The 17,905-nt window shown below is 38.7% G+C and overlaps 1 protein-coding gene across 1 annotated transcript; it reads left to right on the top strand.

Moving 5' to 3' along the window:
• Positions 1 to 1,158: 1,158 nt before the first annotated feature.
• On the top strand, positions 1,159 to 17,884 carry ythdf2 (YTH N6-methyladenosine RNA binding protein F2). Its single transcript, XM_067455158.1, has 6 exons — positions 1,159 to 1,366; positions 1,532 to 1,556; positions 3,149 to 3,228; positions 5,206 to 6,822; positions 13,736 to 13,798; positions 16,849 to 17,884. Exons 1-6 carry the CDS (start codon positions 1,340 to 1,342, stop codon positions 16,870 to 16,872), a joined length of 1,836 nt encoding a protein of 611 aa, XP_067311259.1. The 5' UTR covers positions 1,159 to 1,339; the 3' UTR covers positions 16,873 to 17,884.
• Positions 17,885 to 17,905: the final 21 nt, after the last annotated feature.

Raw genomic sequence — 17,905 nt, 5'->3', positions numbered from 1 at the left:
TACAGTAGCCGCCTATTTGGCCTACGTCTACTCTGCATTGAATTTGACTACTCTGTGCTGCATAATAATAGGGACATCTAGTGGCCTACAGGTGACAGTGCAGATATTATTATTGTGGCTTCATAATTCATCACAGAACACAACACACAAATTCAATGTAAACATTATATCAACACAAACATTAGTAGATGTTATTTATCTTTTTTTTGTTAATTCCCTTCAACTGCTAAATATTAGTTATTTCGTAATTGTAAGAGTATAAAGTTACTGTTCATTGTGATATATTATCTTTAAAATGTTTGTGATACTTCGAGTTCTGTAATTTAAGGATGAATGTTTTAAACTCAGACAAACAAACCAATATCTTCATTCTATTTTAGCTCAGCGTAAGTCGTTACGTCAATATGATTTATCCTTGAATAAGATAAAGATAGCCTAATACAAAATTGATATGACAAACGCTTGGGCCTGTAGCCAATAAGTCAATTGATTACAAAAAAAAAAAAAAAAAAAAAAAAAAAAAAGTTAATTCGGTTCAAACTATTATTTTCTACAGTCTTGCTCAAACGGTTACACACCCTTTGCAGATTCAGTGAAAATGCGAATAAATTAACATGGGTTTGTGTGTGTGTGGGGGGGGGGGGGGGGCATACAAAATGCATTTGCAAAAACATTTTTGTTTTGTTTTGTTTTTTGTCTTTTTACATGTCCTGAATAAGATATTTACATAAAATATGTTTACATAGTAGGCCTACACAGTAGCTGAATTTATACAAATAGATTTTTATGGATTTATGGCTGAGCAGTTCCTGACCAAATTATTACGTTTTCAAGCATCGTTTGCAATGCATATTTGAACCCTTTTCAGCAGTGACTATGATTTTTACATCCATCTTTTAAACAGTGAGGACTATTGAGGGACTCAAACAGGGGTTTCAGCCTAAATATCTATTGTTTTAATTTAGTGCTGCCCCCCGGAAGCAACGGAAGATAGGCTATTTCCATATTTCCAGGAAGACCCATTAAGAGCAATTTACCTTTATCTTCGAATTTACAAAGTTTTCACCCCCCTGGATCGAACTCATCACGCACAACCTCCTCCTCCCAGCCGACCAGCGGCGCTGTACTGCCTGGATAAATGCGCGGCGGCCGCTCGGCCATGTTGAAGTGTGGAGGAACTGCAGCCCGCCATTGTGTGTCTGATCTGCAGCTGTAGCGAGAGAGTGAGCGAGCGAGAGAGAGAGACGGGCGCAAAGACTCTAAAAACACACGCATTTCCCGTTGACTTTAACCCGCAAACAAACGCGCAGTATAACACACAGGCTCCGAGGAGAGAGAAATGTCAGCCAGCAGCCTTCTGGAGCAGGTAAACAGAGGCACTTTGTGAACATTGAGCAGAAGTGGCGTCGAGGCGGGTTTTTTTCTCTCTCGCAGCGCGAGTTCAAGGCCTGAGCTTCATATAAACCTTCATTTATTCTCCCTCTTTCCTCTCAAAACTCACTCCTTCATGAATCACCTGGACCCAATCCAGAGACCGAAAGGCCAAGCAAACAAAGGTAGGTGAAGAGTTGGCATTCCGTTTTTGCGCTGTAACAAGAGTCTCGTGTGGCTGTTGCTGTTAGCAGGCCGTGTGTTCACACCAATTTCGCTATTAAAACAAGCGGCTAAACCCGCTTAAAACAATCCTACGTGGGATTAGAAGAAAAGTGGGCCTTCTAGTAGAGGATCGGGTTGGTTTTAGTCTCACAGAACTGACAGGAGCTTGTATTTGGAGTTCACGCTAGTTAGCCGCCTAGCACAGGCGAATAGCGAGGCCGAGTACAGCTAAACGCGTGACACACACTCAAGCACCTGAACACCCACATACATACACTGCTTCAACACTGTTTTTAGGTGTTTACTTCAAACGTGGTAGTGTAAGTGTCCTAAATACACCTAGATCAGCATCCCTATCAGTGGGCAAGTGGCGGGGGTTTAAACACGCTGCCGGGAAGAACAATGTTAAGGGGATTTTCAGCAAGACACCTCAACCTTTCACAATCCAGTTAACTTACGTGTTGAATCAGAGTACATGACCACGTGGATATGATGTGAGAGCCTTTAATGCTTTATTTAGCCAGTTTTCAATTAAAAAGTAAAGACTTTCTGCAAACACAGTGACCAAATAGTAAAATACAGCCAGTATGATCTTAATAAAATACTTAGTATATATTGTAAGGTAAAAGAAATACTCTTTCAGCAAGATGGAAATGACAGTTAAGACTACACTGTTGCACAGACAATTAATAATCTAGTATATCAAATTGCTGTCAGCTTTCTGGTCTTCTAATATAAATTGTTATTGTAAATAAATACATGCATTTTATCTCTTTCTGACAGTTTAGTAAAAATACATTTTTCTTATTTTTCCATAATAATGAGGCTCAGTTTTTGCTTTGTCTCTAACTGTGAAGAGATATTGCTAGATTGTCTTTACCATTTAAAATTAGATGATTATTTGTTTTATTCTAGCTATTTCTTTTGAGTTTGACAGTCAGTGTGATGAATCCACATGTTGAGTTCAGCAGCTGGTGCATTGATCTGATGGGTGCTTTCAACTCTTATACTTTGAGTGAGAATAATCCAAGTTCAGAGAAAACATGGTAGATGTGTGTAGCATCTATAGCTTATGGTAAGGAAGCTGTTGTAATGTATGATTCTTAATTTGTGCATTTACAATAAAACTAGCTAATTTGCCTATACAGAATACAAAAGTATCTGTGTGTATGAGTGATTCAGTTTACAGCATGTTCAAAATTTAATAGAAACAAAAATGCAAAACCACTCTTTATGTGAATTCTATATTCATGATTTTGTAGAAGTGAGAAAGCTTTGCACTTTGTGTGTGTGGAAATGCTACTTTGCCATCTCGCTCTGACCTGATTTGAATGCACCTGATTTTGTAATTGACTTCCCAATTTGTAAATACAAACGTCCCAGAAGGACTTGAATGCACCATGGGGTTTGTTCCTTGGGAAGCACACCATAAGTGTGCCCAGATAAAATGTCAAGCTTTGGCTTACGTTTATCACATCCTTTTTTCATTAGGCTGCTGTAAAAAAGACGAATGGTGGATGCTCTCTAACTTTCTGTTTCTTTTGCTTTCCAGTGCAAAACGGAGCTGTTTCCCAAAAGGATACTTTGAACGATGATGAGTTTGAGCCTTACCTGAATGCTCAGCCCAGACAGGTAGGTCTTGTTTCAAAGCTAAACAAAAGAGAGACAAAGAGCAGGGCTATTGTTTTTGCTGCCTATTCTCTTGAGGGTTCGTTATGGCCTGTAATTGCATCCTGGTTTTTGGGCTTTGTTTTCTTATTGGGGTGTCACTATGGCCAAAGACTGTTTTACCCATTTTCCACCAAGGCAGTTCTGGTGCTGTTTTGAAGCCAGAGCTTATTTACAAATCGGTTCTTTGTCTTTCCACACCCCAAGCACGAGCTCCGAACCAGAAAAAGGTTTTATTTTAGTTATTTTTTATTAAAGTAGCACCAAAACATTCCTGGTCTAGAAGTAAGAACCGCTTGTCAGGGTTTGGGGGCGGGGTTACGGTGACCATAACGATGAAAACAATCCTGTCACCACCATTTTTGAAATGACAGCTAATCGAGCTAATAGCTGCTCGGTTGTAATCTCCGTCTATATAAATCACGGTGAGCCGCACGAATGCGTTGGATTCGCTGTTTTGATGCCGGTGTAGGATCGTAAAGCCATGAGCATAAATAGTAACGTGACGTTCCCCATGGTTGATAGAAGGCTTGGTAGAGATGCAATGCTGTTGTACAGACCGATTGCCATATAACGAGAGCATACAACTTATGCTTTTGAATCGCTCATGCGGCATTTTGATGTCATGCGTGGATTGGTCAGCGCAGAGCCGATGCATCTCGAACACGCCTGGAGTGTCTCTTTCCCGCTATCTTGCTAACATTGCTGAGAAAGATGAGACGCATTAAGTGACACAAGACCTGGCTCTGTGCTTGCTCTCTTGCCTGTGGAAAGACAAACCGGTTCTTAGAAAGCTTGTCAGGCGAACCAACTCAGAACTTGCGCTGGCTCTAAATTAGCCCCTGGTTCATTCTGATGGAAAAGGGATCCTTGAGAGTTTGTTAGAGGTGTTTGGACTTAGTCAAGTCATCCATCATATTATTTACATAAGCTGATATTTAGTTGCAGTCTAAATGTTTGTTCACATTGAGTCATTGGACATTGTGCAAAATGCTGTACAGTTGTTTACCAGGAGTTGATGAAAGGTGATTTTAAGGAATGAAATCATTATCAAGAATTAAATTTTGTCCCTGTCCAGAGACTCCAGGCATTCTATAATTTAATTCAAATGGATAATTGCCCAATTTATCAATCCTTGTAGTAATACATGCTCAAATGGTGGGTTTTCTGGCAATGGATGTCTTCTCAGAAAAATGGGACACAAATGAATAAAGGGTCTAGTATTCGCATTGTCAATGGAATGCTGGGATCCTTTGTAGGGAATCTGTGCCACTGTTGCTTTCACAAAGCTGTTTGCTGGTGTTGAAAATATGAGCAGGCTGTGTGCCTGAGGTGGTCCCATTCCTTGACCAGTCCTAAATGATCTTGATAAAGCTCAACATTTCTGAGATTTTTTAATGCAGATGTTGGTAAGGGTCTTGCAAATTTATTGTTGGGGTCAGCTAACCATAACATACCCGTATGTTATGGTTAGCTGACCCCAACAATAAATATGGCCTGCAGACCCAAGGGCTAGTGTTTTTTTTGTTTTTGTTTTTTTGGATCATGCACATACATTTCTATATGCATTTTTGTTGATAATGCAGAAATTACATGTTGGGTGGATAATTTGCATATACACTACTGGGCATCAGTTTGGGGATGATGAGAATAAAAAATACAATAAAAAACAGTTTGTATGCTTGCCAAGTTGGCATTTGATTAAAAACTGTACTACTGGCCTGACTGTACAAGCATAATACTTTCTTTTTAAGCACTGCCTTCATTTATTTAAGCTTTACTTTCTTTCAAACTAGCAGTAAGGGGAGAATATTTGGATACCTTAATGGACAGTACAGATAATTAACTGTCCTATGCTTTTATATCATACTTGTTTGCATTTGCATCCTGTGCAGCTGACGTTGATCAATATGAAGCTCATATATTGTTCTTGTTTTACAGAGCAATGCTTATACGGCCATGTCCGACTCCTACATGCCCAGTTACTACAGCCCCTCGATAGGCTTCACCTATTCTCTGAATGAAGCAGCATGGTCTACAGGCGGTGATCCTCCGATGCCTTACCTGGCCTCTTATGGACAGCTTAGCAATGGGGAGCACCACTTTCTCCCGGATGCCATGTTTGGCCAGTCTGGGGCACTGGGGAGCAACCCTTTCCTGGGACAGCATGGCTTCAACTTCTTTCCCAGTGGGATTGACTTCCCTGCCTGGGGGAACAGCAGCTCTCAGGGACAGTCCACACAGAGCTCAGGTTACAGCAGCAGTTACGCCTACGCTCCTAGCACGCTAGGAGGCGCAATGATTGATGGACAGTCTCCCTTTGCAGCGAATGAGCCACTCAACAAGGCCGTAGGAATGAATAGCTTGGACCAGGGCATGGCGGGGCTTAAGATCGGGGCTGGAGACATGGCACCAAAAGTTGTTGGTTCTGGACTCCCTGGAGGGCCACTGAGTCAGGTGTCTGCAGCTCCCACTATGCCTCCTGCCTCCATGGCTCCTGCAAAAACTGCATCTTGGGCGGACATTGCCAGCAAGCCGGCCAAACCGCAGCCTAAGCTGAAAACCAAGCAGGGACTTGGTGGGACAAATCTGCCACCGCCCCCGATCAAACATAACATGGATATTGGGACTTGGGACAACAAGGGGACTATGCCTAAACCAGCAGCACCACAGCAGACTTCCCTGCCCTCTAACGGGCAGCCGCCCAATCAGACGTCTCCTCAACCAGGTGCTACTGCCGGTGGGGTGCCGCAGCTGCCCCTCAGCAACGGACAGCTAGGACCTCCTACTGGTCAGCTCGGTCAGCACCCTCTTCCTCCGGGTGGCCAGCCAGGGACTGTCCCACTTTCCCAGGGTCCTCCCGCTCCTCAACCCTCCCAGCCAACCCGCTGGGTCCCTCCACGCAACCGTGCCAACGGCTTCGGGGATGCAGCAGGTGGACCTGGCCAATCCCCTCCCAATTCAGGAATGGGTGGTGTTGCTGTGCCAGCAGAGCCCCACCCAGTTCTGGAGAAACTGCGCATGGTGAACAACTACAATCCCAAGGACTTTGACTGGAACCCTAAGCATGGTCGTGTCTTTATCATCAAGAGCTACTCGGAGGACGACATCCATCGCTCAATTAAGTACAATATCTGGTGCAGCACAGAACATGGCAATAAGCGCCTGGACGCTGCATACCGTTCTCTGGCCAACAAAGGGCCCCTCTATCTGCTCTTCAGTGTGAACGGCAGCGGGCACTTCTGTGGCGTGGCTGAGATGCGATCGCCCGTGGACTACAACACTTGTGCAGGCGTGTGGTCGCAGGACAAGTGGAAAGGTCGTTTTGATGTGCGTTGGATCTTTGTGAAGGACGTTCCCAACAGTCAACTGAGGCACATTCGTCTGGAAAACAATGAGAATAAGCCGGTCACCAACTCCCGTGATACGCAGGAGGTTCCGCTGGACAAGGCGCGTCAGGTGTTGAAGATCATCGCAAGTTACAAGCACACCACCTCCATTTTTGACGACTTCTCACACTACGAGAAACGTCAGGAAGAGGAGGAAAGTGTGAAAAAGGTAACCTGCCATGGCCTTGCTCCATCAGGAATATAAAGCTGATGATCTGTTATCCAGTTCTTCACAAAATTCTTTTGCGGATTTCAAAATGTTAAATGTCAAGTGTGTTTTTTTTTTTTTTTTTTTTTTTTCAGAAATCAAACCATGCTCTTAGAAATTGAGTTTATTTTATACATTTAAAAAGATTAAGACTGTCTCACAACCATTTACATAAGAGAAACCCTTTTGATGTTTTAAATGCAACCTCAAATGTAGCATATTGTTGCTACAGGTAATGGAAATGCAGATTTTTGGTTTCTAGCACAAAGAGCTAGATGAGTACACAAAATAATTTTCCTCCCATAATTTGCAGAGTCTGGGTTGTTCACCTGAAAATGAAATCGTCATGTAGTTCTAGAGATGCACCGGTCGAAAGGCCATAATCGTTTTTCCGTTTTATGTTGGTCGTTCTCCATTCCGGACTTGCGCACAAGCTGCATTGCAATAATTTCCAAAAATGTAATTTGTGTGGAAACATTGCAAAGTCTGTAATAGGGATGTTAACACAGGCCAAAAAGGAGAACATATGCGCTAACAGAGCAAATACTATAGCAGACATGGCAAGTTAATATTGTAAGGAAAAAAAATAAATGTTGAATTTGGGATGGGATTTCATCGGACGCACCCGTGTTGCCACAGTTACGCGCCTGGCCCAAAGTTAACTTCTGGTCTGTTTGTTTATTTGTCTGGCTAGTATGGCCAACTACTTGGTAGAAACACATTTCTGATGTACTTTTCTTTGGATAACATGATCAAAATATTAACACCAGTGCAAAAACAGTGTGGGACTCGCCAACAAGCCTTGAAAGCTTCATGAATTTCCTGCATACGAGAGCAGCGTCGAATGTCATTTACTTTATTTGCTTGTTATCAGAAATGATCTACTCTAGAGGTTACTTGTTCTGGCTGGTTACTCTTGGCATTAACATTCGTTCGTCAATCAAATAGTCGCCATCTGGATAACTGATCGGATTTGTATCCTGCTAAATATTTAAATTGGGTATGTAATAGGTCATTTTCATGGAGTGTAAAACAGATTTCGATAGAGCACAGGATTTTCGTTATTCATTCATATACAAGCAATCTCAAATAGAGGGTACTTTATCTACAAGTTTAAGTTTCCCGACATGAATCTTCTATTATGAAACAGAAACGGATTGAAAGGTGAGTGCGCAAGATTACACAGTCAGCACATACAAAGGGATAGTTCATCCAAAAATGTAAATTTTTCCCCCTCATGTCGTTCCAAATCGTAAGACCTTCGTTCATCTTCAGAACACAATTTAAGATATTTACAGGCTGGGATCGACATGAGGAGTAATAAATGACAGGTTTTTCTGTTTTGTGTGAACTAACCCTTTAAGGGGGGTGTTTCCCCACTCTATATTGCTAACAGATATGGGAAATTATTTATAATAAACATGCCAAAACATTAAAAAATGAAGTTAATGTTGCACAGTTGAAATTAAAGTTGATAACGCATAAGAAAGATAGCGCAGCCTCTATTATTTATTTGTGGACGCCGTTAAAACAGTCTATATGAATGTATCTCTAAAGGGAACTTACTTCAGAAAAGTTTACAATGGCAGGGTTTTTTGTTGTTGTTGTTGCATGCATTCATTCATTGTCTGCTGTTTTGTCTTGTGCTGGTGTCTTTATTAGCAAAGCACTTAGTTCTTTTTTTTTTATTTAAACATTATTCAATCGAATTAAAACAGAGCGACTGCTCATTAGGGCTGTCAACTAATATTCTAAATTCGAATATATATTTGAATAGTTTAAAAAAAAAAAAAATTCGACGATGAAAATTAATATTCGACTAATTTTTTTTGTTAAAAGCGCTGTAGTAGAGGTGTGGCTGTCTGCTTTGCTCATGGGCGCGCTCGTTTACCTGAGGATGAGTCGCCGCACTGTCAGGCACAGCTGAAAGTGGATGAGTCTTGCAGTGAAGATGGCTTATAATGCAGAGCCCAACTCGACCGCAGCAGAGAACTATTTTAACCCTCCAAAATCTAAAAAGCCAAGTCTGGAAGTACTTTGAATTTTAGTCAGTATGAGGTAAAATTGTTGAGCCGCAAGATAAAGTTGAATGTAAGCTATGTAAGATACAGTTAGCATACCATGCCTCATTTTATTTAACATCAACCAGAAACATTCCTTAAGTGTAGGCTACTGTACTGACTCAATAGATGTTGCGTGAATAAAGGATAAATGCACTGCTTCCGCTGGTTTGATTATTTACCGTTTCATGTCAAGGTAAAGTTCCATGTTTGCCACAGCACAGCTCGCTCGGACATTCATTATGCTGTAAAACTTAAATTAATATTAATAATTTGTTTCAATCACTGAATAAAGCCTGCTATATTTGGGACAAGAGGCGCAACCTTAAATTGCTTGCACAAAACTCTTGATCAGCACTGAGTTTGTTCATTTAAACCGTTATGCGCAGAGAGCGTGAGGGTGAGAGAGAGTGAGGTCTGCGGTCTGGGCCATTATGATGTGAGCTCCAGACCGTCAGCGGCGTTCATCACTCGTACCTGCAGAGAACAGCTTCATCTAGTTGATTTACTTGTTTTTGTGTAAGTAATGTGTTTTCAAATATGTTTCAACTTAAATAGGCTACCTATACATGAAGTTATGTCTCTTTGTATTAATTTTGGCTTGTTAAAGAGCAAAACAACAAATTTGCTTGAAGAAAAAAAAACATCAGCAATCATAATTGGCCCATTTTCTTGTAAAAAAAAAAAAGAACAGACAAAAAAAGACTGGGCATCACTGTCATTCCAAACCAAAGGAATTTCTGCTGAATTGTTTTGTCCATGCAGTCAAAAATTGAGGTTCAGTCATTGTATTTACTGTGGGGTTTATACAATGGCTTTTGTGACATGCTGGATTAAATATAGGTCTATCTAAAATAAATGGCTATAAGGCTGCCCCAACTAAAGCTTTTTTTCTAGTAGTTGTTCATTTAAGCCGTTGTTCACGCACCGCCAGTGCCTCCGTGTCATTGTATGCTATATTTTCTTATTTATTTAATAGATCAATGCAATTAGTAGATAAAACAATTGATAAAAATGAAGATACAATTTATATAAAATTCAAAGAAATGCTTTAAGTGGTTAAGTGGTTCAAGTGCCCCCCCCCATATTTCACATCTTATGTGTCCTGTTCAATTTTCATATTCAGGGTAGGCTAAATTAAATTTAAAAATAACTTATATTTAGCCTAATATTTTTAATGAATTAAATATATTTATATTTATATTTAACATGTAACACTAAATGCATGTTTTAATAGATATAACAAGTACAGTAGGCTACAATACAGATAAAGTTCCTGTCAGAGCGGGATTTGAGCGGACGCTGTTTTACTGTTGAAGGTTCATGAGTGGAGCACCGCACATGCTCTGGTGAGTTAGGCGGGGTTTTTTTTAGTCAATTTTATTTCCTGTCGCCGTGCAGGCTCTTTTATTTTAGGCTATAGGACTGTGTAAACACTCAATAACCCTTTTATTTAAAGGTTTAATGTAGGCCATAGTCAATTACTATTGCAAGAAGAATCAACCATGTCAAAAATGTGACGTCCAGTCAAATGTCACAGTGTGTGTGCTGCTTTTAAAGTTTCATTTTGAACGTTGAATCATTAAGTTTAATTATTTAAACACATTTTTTATTTTAAAGATTTTTGAATAGCCTAAATCATAAATGCAGGCCTGTTGTAGACTAGACTGTGACCAACTTTTCTAGTCTGATTTGGATAATGTAGCTGCCGTGCGTGTTTATCCACACACTCTTCACATTCATTGTAGGCTAGTGAATTTTTACGTTTTTGGGCATTTATAATTGGAAACACAGCCATGTTAAAGCCTGTAGCTAATGTTTTTCTTTGATGTTATGGTCCACTCTGCTTAATGTTTTTTTCTTTTCTTTTTTTCTTTTTTTTTCAGAATGCTGCACTCCTGTTTGTCATTGTGCAAAACTTCACGCCAATAAATCATCATAAATATTGCTTACTTATGCGTCTCAAGTGCCCTCTTTACTTTCATCCTAATGCCCATTAGTTGTCTGTGGATTGGCATATATATATAATATAGTGTTGAAAATGAAAACTGTCATTTAAAATCGATGTTAGAATCGATTCAATGAACACTTTTGTCTCAAATCGAACAGGACTTTTTACAAAAGTGACAGCCCTAGTTTGTATGTCAGATCTCAGATGATAACCTTTTGGTTAAACCCACCTTAAAAACCTCTAACCACAGGTAGCGCACCTCTTGCATTTACTCTGCATTACTGCAAGAGAACATCGTTACGTGACACATTTTGCAAAAATGTTTTTGCCAAAATCAAAACCTGTTTTAAATTGCATGCGAAGACTAACGTAATATTTGGGTGTGATCATGTGATCACTTTTATTCTGCATCTTCTTGAATTGATTGAGTTATGTTTTACTTTGTGTCTTTGTTTGGCTTGGTGTTAATTTATTGTGGTGACCAGCATTGAGTTACCTTGACAGTGTAATTATGTTGAAACAAATGAAAGCCCAGCCCAGATATCCACTGCTCTTTCATAGTGTTTACACGAATGCTTTTTCTGCCGTGTGTGTGGTGAAGGAGTCATTTTTAGACAATTCATTACTTTACTGTGGTTCTATGGATGATGTGAATTATGGCTGTAAAGCTGCAGAATAGAGATCTTGTTGTATTGGTGGGCAGACAACATTACCAGTTTAGCTCACTGGGTGTTGGTAGCAGGGCAGTTCTGTTTGAATAAGATGCAATTGCTTTGTGAGGTATTGCTTACTAAAATAATACTTTTATAAAGATGAGATCTTCAAGTGAAATATTTTCAAATTGCATCTTCCTTTATTTTTGCCCGTTTTACCTATGAAATGCTGGCATTGTGGTTCCCCCTCACCTCCTTATAATAGATACAGACTTGTTTGACACTGGCTCAGCAAAGTAGAATTTTTAGTGGAGAATGACTCTCAGAATAAAGTGTACCTCTTTGTTTTTTTTCTGCAGACACTAGCTTGTGTATAGTCAAATGCGTAGCCTTTCGAAGTATACTTAATTTAATAGTGTGAGGTGGGTCTTTGTCTAGTGTCTATGCTAATTTTCCTCAAGAAACGGCTAATAAAAATGTCTTGTTCTTTTAACAACTAAAGTTGTTGCTAATGATATGCGATATAAACTATTCAGATTTAAGGTGTCCGATGCGCGGGCGCACACACACACAACACACTACACTGTCTTTGTAGTTTCTGCCAGGACTAAATGAGGACACGAACGCATAAACCGTCACTTCGTAAGAATTTACCGTTTCATTTGAGAACTGATATCATAAAATGAACTCACTCAAAGGTCTTCATGCAACCCGTCATAATTAAAGTTTGTTTGTACATGAAAGAATTTTCTGAATATATTAGGCTACAGTAGATTTAACTTCATCTCTGTAACGTTAATAATAATTGGTCTCTGCTACTTATAATGATTATGCTTAGGTGGTAGACGTGCCGATTTTCAGTAATGCGATATCTCGATGATGAATATTCACGATATTGTTATCGTGGGCACTTAAAAATATCGTAAATAATTTATTAACAATTATTACACTTTTTATAATGCACTCAAGAATATATGTTATAAACATTTTATTATGTAACTTTTTATCTTATCTTCACTGTGATTTATTTATTTTATTTTTTTATGAATATTTGTCATGCATAAATAATGATGCTGTGTGTTTGAAAAGGCTGTTTGTGAAGCTGTCTCTTACCTATACAACTGCTTTCTCTGGATCAGTGGCAGCGCAAACGCAGATTAGATTTTTCCGGTTGTGTTAAAGGTTTAATAGACCCAGGCGAATCTTTGTCATTTTAGGTTCTTTTGTCATAGGAACGAGACTGCTTGGGTGTTTGAATCAAGATCACAATCTTTTAACTAATTATCGATCTGCTCCATTTTAAAGGTCCCGTTCTTCGCGTGTTTTCGAAGCTTTGATTATGTTTACAGTGTGCAATATAACATGAGTTCATGTTTCGGGTGTAAAAAACAGTATTTTTCACACAATTATCTGTACAGCGCTGTTTCCTCTGTCCTAAAAACGGCCTGATGATTTCCTTGTTCTATGAAGTCCCGCCTTCAGAAACACGTAAAGAGTTCTGATTGGGCCAGCGCTTCCCGTGTTGTGATTGGACAGCAGCTTAGTGCACTTTGCCCGGAAAGGTCCCTCCTCTTACCATAACGGGGAGATGCAAGCGCTGAATGTGCGCTCTTCTCCACGTGGGAGAGCAACGAGACCACGCCCCCTTTTTTGCGTGTTCTTGTAGGCAGAGGGTTGGTCAACAAACGGTTCTAGTGACGTCATTACATCCCTGCACTTCCTGCTGTAGTCCAAACCGGCCGTTCGCTGTAGGCTTTGAAAGGGAACTTCTGTTAAATAAAATCTCGCTTGGCATTGAACTTTGAGCTTTATAATTTGACAGGTATTAGTTATGCTCGAACAGCAACATTACACACTAACTAAAGTTTGAAAGATGGAATGGCAAAGAACGGGACCTTTAAAAGTAAAATGGAGCATATAAATAAACGCAATCATTATTTAATTTTTACACCACCAGGTGGTGACGAGTCGCTGTTAAAATAATTGAATCGTTGGAACATAAGAGATCAATTTTTGTACATTTTTGTCCAATGATGTGTACCTGGCTTTAAATAGTTTGATCCAAAAGGTTGATATTAAGTAATGATAATTGTCAAATTGTAAATCAACATTAGGCCTAGTATACAAATATTGTTATTCTCTGTAATTTACATTTGTATTGTTTGGCATTCCAAAAGGATTTGACTAAACTCTATTCCTCTTTTGGACAGGTGGAGGTTCAGGGGAGTGACCCGTACTCCAGTAACTCCAGTCGGAGCCACTACAGAATGCAGGTGATCTTGCCTATTTTTCCCTTATTCATGCTGTCCTCTATCTATCAGCATGCTTGTAAATGAGTTTGTGAGCTTGGAAATAATAGATGTCGTCTGTTATTTTAGCAGGTCACCAAAATATAATCCAAAATAACACCAAATTTTGGAGAGAGAAAAAAAATCTAGAAAAAATGTATATATTTACTTTTAGATATTTTTAGATGTTTAATTGCTATATGGATTGCTTTGGGGTTGCTAGACGAGGGCTTTAAATTGAAAGTAAAGACATTTGTTGCAAAAGATTTATATTTTAGATAAATTCTGTTCTTCTAAACTTTCTATTCAAATAATCCTAAAAAATTGATTTGTTGTTTCTGCAAAAAAACACGTAGGCCAACTGTTTTCAACATTGATGATGATATGGAATGTATCTTGAGCACCAAATCCGCATAGAAGTATTTTTTTAAGAACGTGACACTGAAGACTGGAGTGTAAGCTGCTAAAAAATTAGCTTGGTCATCACAGGAATTACATTTTTCTAAATGTATTAAATATTTAAAAAGAATGTAAAAAAAAAAAAAAAAAAAAGTAAATGCAGCATTAATTGGCATGAATTATTTTTTATTTTTTAAACATTACCTTTTATTTAAACCTTAATAAGAAAGCCATTGTCAGTTTGTCTCTGTTGGCAGGCAGTTTTGGTCACTATTAAAAGTTGTTGCTTTACGTGTAAAGGAAAATAAAAAAATGTTTTCCCTCCTGCTGACTAGTGTCGTGCCCCTCTCAACCCATTCAAACACACACGTAGATGATTCGACTATCAGTCGACGATAGAAAGATTCGACAATTCTGATTTGAATGTGTAAATCCTTAATCGGGGACACCACTAATATTGACTATAACATATTAAATGTTTTGTCACTTGTGGCAATGTGGTAAGCAAAGGCTATTTAAGTAATTGGAATAAAGGAACTGAATAAAACGTTGTTTATATTTAGCGTGTTTAAACATGACATTGCATGTATACAAGAGAATTGCAATGGTGACAAGCCATATTTGCCTAACATTTGTATTTGAAATAAAAATAATGGCTATATAGCTGCCGGAGCAGTTACGCTCGTGGCTTATGCACCGCATACGGACAGCAGACAGAGTATGTGTGGAATGAGCATCAGCTTTCAAATTCTGTGAACTTTATTACAACATTTAATAAATGTTTACAATGTTGGTGCTCTCTAATGTGGTGCGAGAGATCGCTAAAGCACACATCTCTACCATATTACTATTTACAGCATGAATTAAACAAATGAACATCAGAAGGTATGTTGAAAGTAGGGCTGGGCGATATGGCCGGAAAAAAAATCACGATATCATTTTCCATATCAGTCGATATCGATAAATATCACGATAAATGTAACATCTTTTATTTCTTTAAAGTTTAAAGGCATATTTTTGCTCCTGAGTGAAATATGTAGAAAACAGACAGCTAACTGTGGTTTTAAACTATCCTTTATTGTCAAAACATGACAAACACTTCCCAAACCGGTGAACAATTTATTAAAACTAAGGTAGATTTATTTATTAAAATCTTAATTGTGGTCAGCATTTTTTACTCTACACTGTATATCAATAATGTCATTACTTATTGTGTAAGTACAACACTAAAAACGCAAACGGGCAAAAAAAAAAAATGGTCCACTGTGCTTCTCTTTCTCTCTCTCTCACCGACACACGCACGCACGCGCATTTAACACACACCTCACCGACAGTGGGCTGGTCGCGAGAGGAGGGAGGGAGAGAGCAAAGTTCACTATTTCTGGATTTCCAGTAAGGGCTGTCTAGTCTATTTTATTCATTTTAAACATCGGATTAAATTATTTCTCTTTTGATACAGGCGATGCTGAGTCATTAATACATCACCAAAGACAAACAATTATGATAGCGATCATGTACAAGTCCGGTGCTTTAGTGATTATAGTTTGGTAGCGTTAGCTTGTTGTAAGTCACCCACCGCAACTAACAAGGTAATAAGCCTGTGTGTGAATGTAGTTAATGTAGATTTACCTCTGTGTTGGGCTCAATGTTATATGGAAGAACTTTGAAGAAGCATGATCATTTAATAATTAAATTTCGTGTGGTGATCGTGAACCTATGATAAGCATGCAGTCCACGTACGTCGCTGTTTTATGTCGGATGGGATCGCATAAGTATCTCCAAACCACTGAAGTTGAGCGAACTAACTTGTCAGTGATATCTGTGTCCGCCGAGCTGGTCGTGGGCTCTGAGTTTTCTTCACTATCGCTCATTTTTATTGCTCCACTTCACACCGATCCTCCAAGCCTGTCAGCCACTGACTGTAAGCAATAGCGTGTGCAGCACCCAGAAGCCCGGTCTGTAATGCGCATGCGCAGCATTACGCATAGCGCGTAAGCATTATATCGAGAATTAATCGAACTGTTGTTATCGTTTTATTGAGGAAAATTATATCGTGATAATTATCGTTATCGTTTTATCGCCCAGCCCTAGTTGACAGATTCAGTACAACTCCCCGCAATCTGTATCATGTCTGAAGCAGCTTGTAACTGGTCATGCAATGTTCTTTTTACCTAAAAAAAGCCTTTCAATGTAACAATATAAACTCGTTAGTCAGTTGGAAAAATTAACTCTAGAGAAGCATTTTGCTAAATATGCACCATATTGTATTTTTACTTAACCTGTTTTTCAGTATTAAATGTTTAAATAAATCAGGTATGTTTTAGAAATGTTTAGTGGAATTATATTAACTTTACTATTATAAAAATGCCAGTAGTCTACAAAGTAGTCAATCTTAACATTTAATATACCATATGGGGTTCCCTGTATAGTTTACAGCATCAGTTGAAAATGTGTATTTTTTTGTCTGAGGAAATGTACCCTATACTGTACCTGATAGACCCCAATTAATCTATCAAACTTATTTGTAAGCTTGTGAATTGAATTACCCAATTCTATAATAATGCATCTTTACAGAAATTGCTTTCAGGTTGACCTCTCAGCATTTATTGTTTACAGTTGTTTGTTCTCTTTTTCAGGATCGTCAAGGACGTGTGAAGTAACAGAAACCGCTTTGGGCAAAAGACTGACAGGCCCTATTTTCTCTCCCCAATCTTACAACCAGATATTTTCAGAAATTATTTTGGGGAAGATTTAACCAAGGATTCAAAAAGAGGAAAAAAAAAGAAACTCAATGAAGACTCTGATTTCTGTTGACCTAAAAGACTTACTTCGAACTTGTAGTAAAAGAAAATGACATGATTATTCATAGGACTACAACTTAATTCTATAGGATTCTAATAGTGAACCCAGTACTTCCCACTTTTTTGGTCCCATTTTTGTTCTGCTGCCTCTTTTCTCCTGAATACTTTTTTTCTTTTTCTTTTTTATATATATATATGTAGAAACATTGGTTTTTACAGTCCCAAGCACATGGCTTTGCTTCTCTATTACTATCTTGAGGGATTTTTTCTTTTCTTCTTTTAAACAAACATTGTGTTCTAGTGTGCCTGGATCCTGTATAGGCAGTTCCCCCCTCATTTCTCTGTTAACCCCTCCTTCTTTTTATTGGAGCTGAAACCATCCAGTCAGGACGTGCAATGATCGTCGCCTTTTCAGTGGATGTTCCATTGTTGGTTAATTGGCCACTAGTCAGTACAAGTCTCATTAAAAAAAAAAGTTTACTAAGATTATAAAGTGAAAAATTGTAATTAAAAAAAAATCTAATGAATGTTCAGTTTTTTTCTTTTTCTTTTTTTTTTCTTTTTTTTTGTGTATGGAAGGGGATGGTAAATGGACAAGCCAATTTGTTGAGTTAAGGCTTTTGCTCATTGGGTCAGTTTTATAGTGTACAAAAGGGGGCCGTGTTTGAGAGTTGTCAGCTTATTTTCCATTTACTCCTTTTTCTTCTGCAAGTTAAAGAAAAATTGTTGCAATGGGCTGCTCCCCTCCCGTCTTTTTTGTTTTTGTTCTCGTCTTTTTCTTCAGTTTCTTAAGTCTGCATTGAGGTGGCCCTTGCACCCTCTCTTTTTCATAATCAGTTCATTAAAAATAAATGTGGTATACTCGGCAGAACTTGTGTGTTGCATTTTCCCC

This window comes from Pseudorasbora parva, chromosome 10 (assembly GCF_024679245.1).
Source record: "Pseudorasbora parva isolate DD20220531a chromosome 10, ASM2467924v1, whole genome shotgun sequence".
Taxonomy (NCBI): Eukaryota; Metazoa; Chordata; class Actinopteri; order Cypriniformes; family Gobionidae; genus Pseudorasbora; species Pseudorasbora parva.
The sequence above is the reverse complement of the archived record's forward strand: the minus strand, read 5'-3'. Positions and strand labels throughout refer to the sequence as shown.

Bases quoted from the DNA above. Each gene is read 5' to 3' on its own strand.
- ythdf2 (XM_067455158.1), top strand. From the start codon at position 1,340: ATGTCAGCCAGCAGCCTTCTGGAGCAG. The intron at 3,229-5,205 runs GTAGGTCTTGTT...CTTGTTTTACAG, and splicing joins TGAATGCTCAGCCCAGACAG to AGCAATGCTTATACGGCCAT. The intron at 6,823-13,735 runs GTAACCTGCCAT...TCTTTTGGACAG, and splicing joins AGGAGGAAAGTGTGAAAAAG to GTGGAGGTTCAGGGGAGTGA.